The 12,396-nt window shown below is 52.9% G+C and overlaps 1 protein-coding gene across 1 annotated transcript; it reads right to left on the bottom strand.

Moving 5' to 3' along the window:
• Window positions 1-1,628: 1,628 nt before the first annotated feature.
• On the bottom strand, window positions 1,629-9,811 carry MORN3 (MORN repeat containing 3). Its single transcript, XM_037144363.2, has 6 exons — window positions 7,165-9,811; window positions 5,922-6,079; window positions 4,266-4,425; window positions 2,676-2,860; window positions 2,323-2,409; window positions 1,629-1,905 (listed from the first exon to the last, which is right to left on the bottom strand). Exons 1-5 carry the CDS (start codon window positions 7,307-7,309, stop codon window positions 2,329-2,331), a joined length of 729 nt encoding a protein of 242 aa, XP_037000258.2. The 5' UTR covers window positions 7,310-9,811; the 3' UTR covers window positions 1,629-1,905; window positions 2,323-2,328.
• Window positions 9,812-12,396: the final 2,585 nt, after the last annotated feature.

Genomic DNA, 12,396 nt, shown 5'->3' with positions numbered 1-12,396 from the left:
TTCTTTCCTAAACTTCCCTGAACTCAAGAATCACCACGTTGGCCTGTAAAATTCGGATAGCCAAGCCCTTCCCCTTGGTATGTATGATTCTTTTTTTTTTTTTTCATTGTTTTTTTCTCATACCATTTATCTCCCCTATGATTCTGTATTTTTAACAAGCATTCCAGGTACTCAAACCCAGGCAACGTAAGGAAATGCTGGTGGCTAAGAACAGTCTTTAATTTCAGTTTTATTCATTTTGAACAGATGATACATTCGCATGACTCCAAATGCACAATGAAGAGCCGCCCTCCCCTGTTCCTGGTCCCCCCCCAGAGACAACCGTCTGTTGCCAATTCACTGTTTCCCACTCTGCTTCCCAGAGAGTTTATACGTAAACCAGCAGGTGCCCCCTTTTCCTGAAAAAATGGTGCCCTGTGCACACTGTTCTGGACCTTAACAGCAGATAAGTGTACAGGTGAGTAGTTACTTTCTAGGTGGTGACTTGTGGACCTCCCTAGACCTCAGTTTCCTCCTCTAAAATGGGACGAGTAATAGCAGGACATCAGGTTGTTGAGGGTCAGGGCATAGGACACAAACAAAGCTGTCAGCACAGGACCTAGCACCCGAGGGAGCACTCGGGGTCTATCAAGTTCATTCCATGTCCCGAGGAGGCCAGGCTTAGCTTCCTGGTGTCAGGTATAGACCCGCATGCCGTGGGTCAGGCCACCCTCTCACAATCCAGAGGCAGAACCTCGACAGGGCCAGTGAGCATTTATGGTGCCTTTGCTACGCACCAGGTGCTTGGTGAAGCCTCGGTGAATAACCCTTGGTATTTGAGGGCTGAATCATTCTTTGGTAGAGTGTTTACATTGTAGCCAACACACCAGATGCCCCCGGGGAAGGGTGCGTGTTTGATTCTCACAGTAGCCACAACAACACCAGGTGGTTAGTACCGTTATTGTCCCATTTTAGGGGAGAGGAAACCTGGAGAACAGAGAGGTGGGGTGGCGTACCCAGGTCCACACAGCTAACAAGTCACTCTGGATTCACACCCTGGCGATCCGACTGCAGGGCTCCTGACCCTCCTCGTTACATAAGAGTCCCTTATCGCACAGGAATGTCGTCTACATTCGAATTATGCAGAGCCCTTCCCAGACATCTCTTCCCAATTAACCTCGATACGTGTTAGTCAGCATGATGACATCTGTGGGCAAACCCTCAAAATGCCCCTGTGGGACCTCTAAAGTCTCATGTTACAGAGTTGGCAGGGGGATTACTTGCCAAGGGTCACAAATCCTGTAAGTTCGAGGGTTCTTGGCCCTGACTCCATGTCAGAATCATCTGGGGAAGACTTCGAAGGCCCAGGCCTCACCCCAGTCAAATGAGAAATTCCGGGCGTGGATCCTGGGCATCTGGCTTTTAAGAGCTCCCACGGGATTCCAAAGTCGAGAGCGCTTGTGTTCAACCAAGAAGCCAGGTCAGGTTTAACCCCAGATCTTAGGAACCAGTGTGACCAGAGGCAGGCTTTCTTCCCTCTGGAGTATTTCAAGAGTACAGGGACCCAGAGCCATCTCCCCCCACCCCGCAGGGTCAAGCCTGCCTCTTCTCTGCTTGAAGTCCCTCCCCTGCCTCCCCTGCCCCCAAACCTGACACCACCAGCCCCAGGCTCATGCCACCGGGTGCCCCTTTATTCTCATACACTCAGGGGTAAAATCCTAGAACGAAACTAGAGGGTACCCGAGGCCTGCTGGAGAGAGAAGCAAAGAATTAATAACCCTGTTGGCAAAGAAGAATCCAGTGCTGGGAGGAGCGAGATGCCGAGGGTGTGCCGGAGCCACAGCGCACTCCTCCAGTGGGAGCCGCACCGGTCTGAGCAGTTGGGTGACGTGGGTTTGACTTTCTCCTGAAGCCCTGGGAGTCTCTCTGCAGAGGCGAAGGGGTGGTGGAAGCTGGCTTCTCAAAGACACTCCCAGTGCTCTCCCCTTGAACCCCACTTACACCGGCAGCAGGAGGGACTAGGGCTGAATGGGCCCACTGGACAGATGTGCAGGTGGAGGCCAGATGCAAAACACCTACTGGCATTTGGGGGCGAACCTGCGGCCTGACCCCAAGCAGTGTTCCTCCCTGGAAGCCCAGGGTACAAATGAGAGGGCCGGGCAGGACTGCAATGAGCTGGTCTTCGGTGAAATGAGTTCTGAAGGCAGGGAACCAAAAGGGACAGCGGGACGCAGGAGGAGGAGACCTGCCCTCTCTGGTCCCGGCCCTGAGCCCCTTGGCCAGAGGAGACCCCAGGGGCTGCCTCCCTCACATAGAGGGTGACAGGTATGCTCATCCCCTCACCTGGCATCAGTCTCCTTGTTTTTCCTCTGCCTTCTTGAACATGGCCAAGGCTTCCTCCAGCACTCCGTCGGGGTCTAGAATTTCGACCTGCGGGGAGGCAGCGGGGGTGGGTTTGAGGCACATAGAAATCCCAGGCTGCCAATTTGATGAGGCGCTGCCTGCTTTTGGTGGTGCTGACAGCCTTGTGGGGTGCTGCCTGCCTCCCTGGAGATGCCCTGGCTGAAAACAAAACCTTGTCTGTTCGCTAGTTGGACTGAGCTGGGTCAGGCCAGGCTGGGTGTGTCTGGAGGGGGGGGTGTTCTTTTCTGTCTCTTTCTGGGTGTGGTCCCAGCGCCCTGGTGAGAGCTGCCCACCTCAGGAATGGGGAACTGGGTGGGCTCAGGGGCCTCTTCGCGGCCAAAGTCGATCATTGTGCCACACTTGGCCACGTCGTCCACCCAGAAGCCTTCAAACAGCTGACCGTGGTTCAGGTGAAAGAAACGCCCCGACCCATTTTTCAAGCCTTGACGCCAGTGGCCCTCATAGCGGTTCCCATTCTCTGGAAGAAAGGATAGAGGTGTGGGTGCCGGGCACAGCAAACCAGGCCAGACTAGTAGGCTAGCCACCCCCCATGCCTGCTGGCCCTCTGCCACTTAGGGTTTCAGGTGACTGGGCTCCAGGTTCCTCACCGAGAGCACCTGCTATGTGCCAGGCCCTGGGGAAACAGGAAGAAGAGAGACACAGCTCCGGTCCTTATGCAGCTCACAGTCTAAAGGGACAATACCACCAGCTTTACAGACCGTGCACTATGGGCCAGACCCTATTTTAAGCACTTGACAGAGATCCCCTCATCTAATCCTTGTCACAGTCCTATGAAGTGGGCACTACTATTATCCCCATTTTCCAGGAGAGAAACAGGCACAGGAAGGCAAAGTAACCCCCTTGATCATACACCTGGTGCTCAAAAGGAAAGGAAACAGGTGCTGAGAAGAGGAGAACGTGCTGTGGGTGCAGTGGACGGAGGAGGCCTTTCCGGGGTGGAGACGATGCAAAGATCTGGGCATCGCCTTTCAGTTCCAGGGAGAGGGAACAGCAGTGCAAAGGCCCTGAGGCAGACAGTGTGGGAACTGAAGGGAAGTTAGCATGGCCGAAACCAAGGGAGGCCAGGGGAGAGGGGTGAGAGGTGAAGCTAGGGGGGCAAGCGGGGCCAGGACATGTGGACCCCCAGAAATTCTGAGGGCCATAAGGAGCTATGGAAAGTGGAAAGCGGGACAGTGACAAGCCCAATTTGTAAAAAGCTCCCTTGGGTTGTTATGTAGAGAATAGATTAAGTCCTGACACCAGCGTGGGCTTCTCTTTACTCTTTGCTGGGGAATATTTTCCCTAGTTCAAGGCATATCCAGCTCCTTCTCTTCCTTCAGATCTCTGTTCAAAGGTTACCTCCTGAGGACGGCATTCCCTGACCCCTGACCCTCAGTCAATCCAAATGGTCCCTGTCACCAGCTCCTTTGTCATTCTCCAAAACACCTTCCTATTTTTTAAGGAGAATTCCTTAGCACTTTTTGACCTCACAATTAATAGAGCGTGTGACCTTGATCGAGTGACGTAACCTTTCTGGTGCCTCATTCATTTGTACAGTGGGGCCAAGAGTGCCGATGCTGTCCAATTGTAGTGAGGATTAAATGGGTTTCATGGCTGTGTAAGTGTAGCTATGATTGTTAGGACCATAAGAAAATGTTTTAATTGTTCATTTTTATTGTTAGGCTCTCCTTTTAGAGTATAAGCTCCCTCAGGGCAGGGACCAGGACCTGTCGTTCCCCTTAACCCACATTGGAGCATGGCTTTGCCCAGGCGTGGCTTGAGGGGGGGGCGCGGTCAGGCAGAGCCCAGAGGAATAAATTGGATGGGCGTGGCCAGATGGACTGGGCGTGGGCGTGGTTGTTGTGGGTGGGCGGGGCACTCACTCTGGCGTAACATGCCCTCCCCTTCAGGCTTGTCGTTGCACCATTGGCCTTCGTAAATGTCACCATCGCTGTAGTACATGCGGCCCCACCCGCAGCGCTGGTTGCAACACCACTCACCTTCATAATACTCTTTGGGTCCGAAAAACTGGATCCCATAGCCCTGAAAGCACGAAGGTAAACCTGTTCACTTCACGGCGCTCCCACCACCACTAGGAAAGCCCCACCATCCTCCCTGGCACCCAGTCCACACACCTGGGCTTCTTCCTTGCTTCCTTTTCTAAGTCCTTCCACCTTGTATCAAAAAATCGCTCCAAGCTGCCCATCTCCCTCTGCTGCCCCGTTCATGCAGCCCACCGTGCCTTCGCCCCTCCTCATTGGTCCCTTCTTCTACTCTCATTCTCCCCGCCCTCATGCATCCTCTATACAGCAGCTAGAAGAGTCTTTTACATCGTCCATCTACTTATGTTAACCCCAACTCTGATCTGACCCTATTCAAAGTCACAGTTGCGGATCTGAGAATTCGATCCAGGCTATGGACTTTCTCCCCAGAGAAATGAACATCAATACCACCATACTTAGCATCTGACCACAGAGAATCATGGACGCCCCACAGACCCCACTGAAGGAGGTCGGGTGAAGCAGCTCAAGCATCCTGATTCCCCACCAACACAAGGCCCACACGTACACCCCCTCTTACCCCCACCCCTTTGGGCACACAGACCTTGCTGACACATCCTTCCTTTTGTTACTCCTGCCTCCTTTGCTACTTCCCCTTCTTTTTCACTCCTAGGTTAACTGCATTTTTTTAATGTCACCTCCTACAGGAAGCCCGCCATGAATGAATGCTCAATAATCTTCCTCTGGGTTCCCTGTGCAATCCTCTATCCTAACACTGTATTATACGTACACCCTTCATTTTGAGGTCTCTCCCCCCACTGGCCAATAAACAGCTGGCCAGCAGAGGTCATGAAATCCTGGGCCCTTCCATTTGCCAGCAGTGTGACCCCAAGGAAGGCACTTCACTTCTCTGAGCTTATTTCTTCCTCAGTAAATGGTGGGGATGTTGATGATGAGGATGATGATGTGAGAGTTGGCTGAAGTACAATATGTTCCAAGACTGCCATATCAGTTGTTCAGTAGCACTATTTTATTTTTATGTTACCATGGCTTGTGGTGAGGATTTGACTGTTTATGGGTGAGGACATGCCTCTGGCTAGCTTCTACCCCTGGGATCTGGGACCTTCCTCTCTTGTTACCCACTCTTCCTACCCTCCTCTTATCCTGGTCCAACAGAAGGGGGATTCTCAGAAAGGGCTGCCCAGGGAAAAGAAAGCCAGGAAATGAGTGGAGGAGAAGGGGGAGGAGACTTCCCCCCACCCCCCAGACCGGCTGGCTGGTGTAGCCACAGGGTTTCAAATGCTCCTCCCTGGGCCCTCTCCTCTGGCTTCCTGTTTCCTGGGTTTTGTTCTGAGAAGCATGGCGATTCCCCCACCCTTCCTTCTACCCACACAGTACCTCTGTTCTCCCCTCAAACCCACCCCTTTTCTCCCAGGCCTGTCTGACTCCTACACACACACACACACACACACACACACACACTCACACAGCCTGCTTTCAGCCTGGCCCACGCCCCAGGGCATGATAGGAACCACTCACCGATTTCTTCCCGCCCTTCCACCAGCCGGAGTATACTCTCCTGTTCTTCCCTGTCTCTGGGTCAGGAAGGCTGAGGGTGCCATAGCCATCTCGCTTCCCAGACTTCCAGTCCCCCTCATAGACGGCCCCTGTCTTCTTCCAGATCTGTGTTCCTTTCCCTGATGACACACAGATGGGCCAGCACTTCAGACATTGCCACATGGGGCTGGGAGGCGGGCAGTTGCTGGGTCTGCGTGGGCCTCAGGGGCCCCTAGACTTGGTGATTCTCAAAGACTGGGACAGGGTCTGTGCGGTGTCTCAAGACCCCCAGCACCTGGGAAAGCCCCAAGAAAGTTCCATTTCTACAAACGGTGGTCCTCCAGACTTTTGCCTTGAAGCCAGACACATAGCAAACCCCAAGTTAGTTTCATCTCTTAATTGTATGGGGCCAAACCTGCAACCCAGGCATGTGCCCTGACCGGGAATCAAACTGGTGACCTTTTGCCTTGTGAGACAACGGCCAGCCAACTGGGCCACACTGGCTCAGCGCATTATTCCCATTTTACAGATGGGGGAACAGAGGCTCAGAATGGTATGTGATCACTCAAGGTCATAGTTGGTGGACCTCAGAGTCTCATCCAGGTTTATGGACTCAAAAGCATTCAATGCAGGAAAGCGGGAGAAAAGAGTGGTTAAGAGCACAGAATCTGGAATTGTGAAACTGGAGTGAAAAGTCATGCCACCTTTTTAAAATAAAAGCTTTTTTTTCTTCAGGTCTTAATTTGCATCACAAGGACCCCTGCACGCTCCACCGGTTAGACCCGGAGCCCAATCCAGTTAAAGTCTAAGCCCCAGCTACTTGGGGTGGGGGCGGTTCTCCTTCACCTCCTGTTGGTCAGACTCCATGTCAGGGCTGAGTTTGAAGACCAGAACTGCAGGCTGGTTTCTGGGGTCTGCCTTTCCCTACTGTTAGGCAGTCCCACACTTGGCCCAGGCCTCGGGAGGCAGGGACAGAGCTGAGTCCCCTGAGCTCCAGCTGGGGCCGGGGCCGGGGCCGGCGTCTCAAGACGGCTCTGTGCCCCGCTGCTCCCTGAGACTTTCTCTCAGCTGAGTTCCTTTCCAGAACCACAGCATGTGGGGGCCCCTGGCTAGTCCAGGTCAGCAACTACCCGTTTGGAGGAGTCTCAGGGACACATCTTATATCCGCAGTGAGCTCTGAAAGCTTTTTTCTTGGCCCGAAAGCCCCTGAGGGTCCCCCACTCACCATGTTTCATGTTGTCCTTCCACTCGCCCACATAGCAGTCGCCACCAACAGTGTACACCTGGTGTCTCAGTCCATTCTTCTGGGCTTTTTGGTCCCACCCCTTCCACAGGGGCTCTGACTTTCGTGGGTACTTGGAGATAGGCATGTTGGCTGCTTCTTCAGGGCCTGAGGGTGCTGGCGAAAGTTAGGGACATCGAGGGCTCCAGGTGCCCCTGGTTATGCCAGCGTTCCGGGGCTTCTGGGGGAGGCACCGGTCTCGAGCTCAAGCGGGGTGAGTCATGTGTGTTCTCAGTCCATGGGGCAGATGAACTGCCTTGGGAGGGGATCCTTTAGTGCTGGACTGACCTTGGGCTGTCTCCTCCCTCGCTTCTCCAGGGGTGCACTTGGGGGGGGGTGTCCTGATGACACAATTGCTTGGGGAACCAGGGAAACCAGTAGAGCAGTTGGGTTTGTGATGGCATCAGGAAGAAACTGTCCTCAGGCAGGAGGTGATGGTCACACGTTTAATACCCAGTGTGACCAATCAGAGTGGATGCTGACCCTAAGGCTAGAACTTGGCCTGGAGCCCCCCCTCCGATGAGCACCGAGATCCATTCCAGGGGAATGGGGGGTTGGGGTAGCCATGCCGCCCTGGGCCGGCAGACAGCTGCTATGGCACAGCCCGCGGGAACATCCCTTACACACACACTGCCCAGCACCCCGCACTTTAACTCCTTGGTCTCACATCATCTGTCTCGCAGATAGAACGATGAAAAAGTCCAGGGGCTGGCTTTGCCGGATTCGCAAGCTGGAGCCCACCAACTAACGATACTGCTCCTAAGGGGACCAACTGTCCCCATATGGCTGGGGCTGAGGGGTTTCCTAGGCCTTTGGACCTTCAGTCTAAAACTGAGACAATCCTGGGCACATCAGGATGGTTAGTCACCCTTTTACACCTGACCTCTGGCCCCTGCCTCGGTCCTCTACCTGCCTCATCATCACCTGGCTAAGTTTCTCCATCAGACCCGACTCTCCTCCCAGCCCTGCCTGGTGGGGTTGCAGAGAAACTTTGGGGGGTCTAAGGCCTCACCCTAGTCGGGGAGCCCCTGTCTGTGCTCTTCATGTCCCCAGAATCTCCAGTGCAGACATTCACGTCCCCCTGTCTGTCTCCATGGGGCCCGTGCCAGGTGATAAAGATGGGGATCCCTGTTCCACATTAGCAAATACTACCTATTCCACCCCATGGGCTTGGGGAATATACACAGGCACACGGCAGCAGTGCTAGCAGCAGGGGCTACAGTGAAATATTTGACCACGAGCATGCAGAGCTACTGACCAATCAGACAATCAGAATGACCTCAGATCTCCTGGAATCAGCTGAGCAGATTCCAGGAGATTGCAGTGTCCCAGGCATCCATGCACGCAGGGCCAGCATCACGGGTATGCAACCTGAGCAGTGGCAGGGGGCCCTGACCTGAGAAGGGCTGTGCTTGGTTTACTTCTCTACGGCCACTGTTCTGAAATTCTTACACTTTCTGAGCAAGGGCCCTGTATTTTCCTCTTGCACTGGGCCCTGCCCACCAAGGACTTCCTTTGGTTAGGCTACAGCAGCGGACCTCAGGGGTTGGTCTGATCGGGCTGAGCAACCACACCAGCTGGTACAGACCTTGAGGGTCAAGCCTAGAAACAGGGAGGGTCACTCCAATTACCAGAATCAGCAAGGGCAACAGCCTGGAGGAGATAACAGTCTCAGGCCCTAAATTTAGTGTTTTTCATTTGCCTTCCATTTCCAAGTACCACCTGCATTGTGCTGAATATTGATATTTAAATGAATTTCCTTTTACAAATAAATAATTTTGCCAAGGAAGAGACCTTACTATAAAGGAAAACAAGTGTCAGGTTCCTGAAGGGGAAGGTAACTGTAAAAATAAAAATACTGAAGAGAAACCAATTTGTCTTAGCGAGATTGAGATTAGCAAGTGTTCGGAAAGGTGTTAATGCCAAATCAGCCCTGAACTGACACTTTCTCCCTGGTTTACTCAGAATCGTAACCTAGAATCTAATAACTTTCTTAAGATGTCACTGGGGGTTACTTAAAGCCTCATGAGAGTAACACGAACTGAACCAGACGGATGCACCAGCCGGCACTTTCGGGAATTTAGGTTCTCCTATAGCGGAGGCTGAAGACTGAATATATGAGCTACTGATTGGAAAAGAAAGCTTTGCAACGCGGTGCGCAGACTCTGCCTGAGTTGTTTTAATACTGAATAACAATAATTACCGCAATGGGAAGGTGGAGAGGGGCTGGGCCCAGAAGCCTAGGGGTCCGTACGGTTCCACCTGCGCCCTCTCACCCGCGCTTATCTGCCGAGTGGATCCGGAGTCCTCAAGCTGGAATCGAGGGATCGCAGCCTCCAGCCTCAGAGCTGCCGAAAGCGCGCGCTCCGGCGTCCAGGGCAGCTGCCAGGGTCGCTATGGCAACGTACGGCTACTGCAAAGCCCGCCCCTTCCTGCGGAGACAACGCGCTTGCTAGTCCTTGCTAAGGGAACTGTGCAGGTCCTCCCGCGTCCGGGGAAGGAAGTCTTCGGGCCATTGGAGGCCGAGTGCTGGCCGGTGCACCAGCCTGGTGGCCAAAGGTGTGCGGAGCCAGAGTCACGGTGTGCGCAGGGAGGTTATTCCCCTTCACACCCCCACCCCTCTCCGGTCTGGGGATCCCCAGAGCAAATACAACGCCGGAAACAAGGGTTAAAGGCGGTTCCGCCGAGAGGCAAAGTCGAAGGGGCAGAATTTGCAGGGAAACCAACGTCACAGGGGTTTTTAGTCTCGTGGGGGTTTGCTAGCCCACTCTGAGGGAGGATTTATAGCCCCTCCAACCCTGGAAGACGCATTCATGTTACATGAACACGAGTAGGCCCAGGTCCCTCTTCAGCTCACATCCTCCCAGTGACTCCCCTTGTCACTCAAAGTAAAAGCCACGATCCTAGTGGCCTTCAAAGCCCTGCTGCACCGGCCCCCACCCGCCCCTTTCCTCTCCGACTTTGTCCCCTGCTCAGTGCGCTGGGTCTAACTCTGCTCCAGCCCCGCACACTTGCTTCCCGGAAAATGCGGGGTGTGTTCCTACTTCGGGGCCTTTGCCTCTTCTACGCCCTCTGCCAGAACTTCAGACAGCAGCCTGGCCAGAGGCAACGGGGCTTTTCCCGTCTGCGGTTCTTGGAAGGACTGTCTCCTGAACCCTGGAGCCAGAGAAGTGGGAGTGACTGGGAAGTGACCCCCGGGAAGAGTATCCCACAGAAAATGATTGATCTGGGGTGTGAAGGCCCTGGTTTCAAGACTGCTTGAACTCAGGTGTGATTTTTTTTCTTTTTTTTTCCTGCGCTTCTTTTTGTTTATTATGGTAATCTATACATCACAGAAAGGTTACTATTTTCATTATTCTTAAGTGTACAGTTCAGTGGCAGTAGGTACATTCACAATATCATGTAATCACCTACACTATCCTTTTCCAGGACTTTCCCATCTTCCCAAACTGAAATTCGTGTTCCCGTTAAACAATAACTTTCTATCCCCCTGTTCCCCAGCCCCTGGTAACCTCTACTCACTGTCTCTGTGAATTGGCCTATTCCAGGTTCCTCATTTCACTGGATTCACACAATATTTGTTGAAGTGTAATTTTCGTTCCCATGAGTGCTCCTTCATTGCTTTGCTTTTCACTCTCATTGGAAAGAGAATTTTGCTCTGACTTCCACACTTATCATTTATAGTTAATTTGTTGAGTGTGTATCTCTCTCAGAGATGGCTATTAATAGACACAGAACTTCCTCAATGTATCTTCTTGCTCTATCTAAGGTTCTTCTGGTTGCTAGTAGAGACACCATCTCCTACCGTCCAATAAAGGAAACTTAGTAAGGAAATGAGGGTGTTGGAAAATCGTCAACCTCATTGTCAACATCAAAGCCATCATCTCCCTTTATCTCTAGCTCTATCTCTGACTCTATTTCTGTCTCTATCTCTCTCTCCTTCCGTGTTCTCATAGTCGTGGTGGAAAATAGCTGCCCCCCTATGACACCTCCGTACCAATCGCTCACAGAAATTAGTTGGCTCTTTTTGAATTCCAATCCCTGATTCCTGAGTGGCTTAGCTAGGGTCCAGAATGGCCCTTGGCCAGTCGTGCTGCTGACACTGGTTTTCCTCAGGACGTTTTCTTCTCCTCCTGGGGGACCTGGCCAGCATTTCCAACTCAGGAAGTCAAACTGTCCCTTGGCTCATGGCTTTGTCCAGAGCTGCCCTGCTGTCTATGGATTGGTGCCTCATAGCCTAGAATCTTCTTTTCCTTAGGCCAGGCTAGGGCACAGTCACAAGGCTCAGTCCCTATATCGGAAAGACCTCTTTCACAGCCCCTAATTAGACCCTGGTTCAGGAAGAGGCAGGACTGTCCCCTAGAGAAGAATTTGGGGCAGGTTAAGGCTTATCTGTAGGCCAGCTGGAAGGGCAGGCCACAAATCTATGAGATTGTTTTTCCTATCAGGTCAGAATGTGGTACCATTCTTCACAATTTCCTGAGTAGGTGCTGCGGACTGGAAACTCCCCAACACTGAAGCATCAGGAGCATCAAGTTCGTGGGCTTCTGTCCTAAATACTCTTCTCATAACCACCTGCCAGATGGGACTGATTAGAATTTGGCTGGGTTCCTCTCAAGGATCTTGTCTGCAGGATGGGGTGAAGGGAGTTCTCCCATATAGTCAATCAAAAGATGACTGGGGACTTCCTCCAAGATGGAGGCGTAGGTGGAAATACCTTGTGTCCGCACACAACCAAATCTAAAAACAACAAAGTTTTAAGAACAATAAACGCAACCAAACCACACAGAAAATCGACAATACGGAGTCCGAAAAAAATGAAATGCTCAGCTAAACCAGTAAGAGGGGCGAAGCCAGCAGAGCAGCGGGTTGGCCTAAAAGATCCCTGACCGGGGTGGTGTGCAAGCAGCCTAAGGCTCGGATCCCAGGTGCGGCTGGCTACGGGCGGACACAGGGAAGAGGTGCGGCTGGCTGTCTGCGGTGGGTCGAGCATTTGCGTGCAGATAAACCACTGTAGACGCGAGCATTGAGACCGAGTGGCGCAGGGCGGCACATTTCTGCTCTGATAAACAGGCGGGGACAAGCGGTGGGGATGAACGGAGCAGAGAGGACCGCCATTGCTCCCTCTCTGACCCCGCCCCACACGCAGCATCACAAACAAGCGACCTGGGTGGC

This window comes from Artibeus jamaicensis, unplaced genomic scaffold, assembly GCF_021234435.1.
Source record: "Artibeus jamaicensis isolate MK-2021 breed Jamaican fruit bat unplaced genomic scaffold, CSHL_Jam_final contig_525, whole genome shotgun sequence".
NCBI lineage: Eukaryota > Metazoa > Chordata > Mammalia > Chiroptera > Phyllostomidae > Artibeus > Artibeus jamaicensis.
Note: the sequence above shows the minus strand (reverse complement) of the source record. Positions and strands in the feature narration are given on the sequence as shown.

What these genes read in the sequence shown, in the direction of transcription:
- MORN3 (XM_037144363.2), bottom strand. Translation starts at nt 7,309, where the DNA reads ATGCCTATCTCCAAGTACCCACGAAAGTCAGAGCCCCTGTGGAAGGGG. An exon ending in GGAGGGCATGTTACGCCAGA is followed by an intron (nt 2,861 to 4,265) that starts GTGAGTGCCCCG and finishes CCTTTCTTCCAG; the next exon opens with AGAATGGGAACCGCTATGAG. An exon ending in CCCAGTTCCCCATTCCTGAG is followed by an intron (nt 2,410 to 2,675) that starts GTGGGCAGCTCT and finishes GCCTCCCCGCAG; the next exon opens with GTCGAAATTCTAGACCCCGA.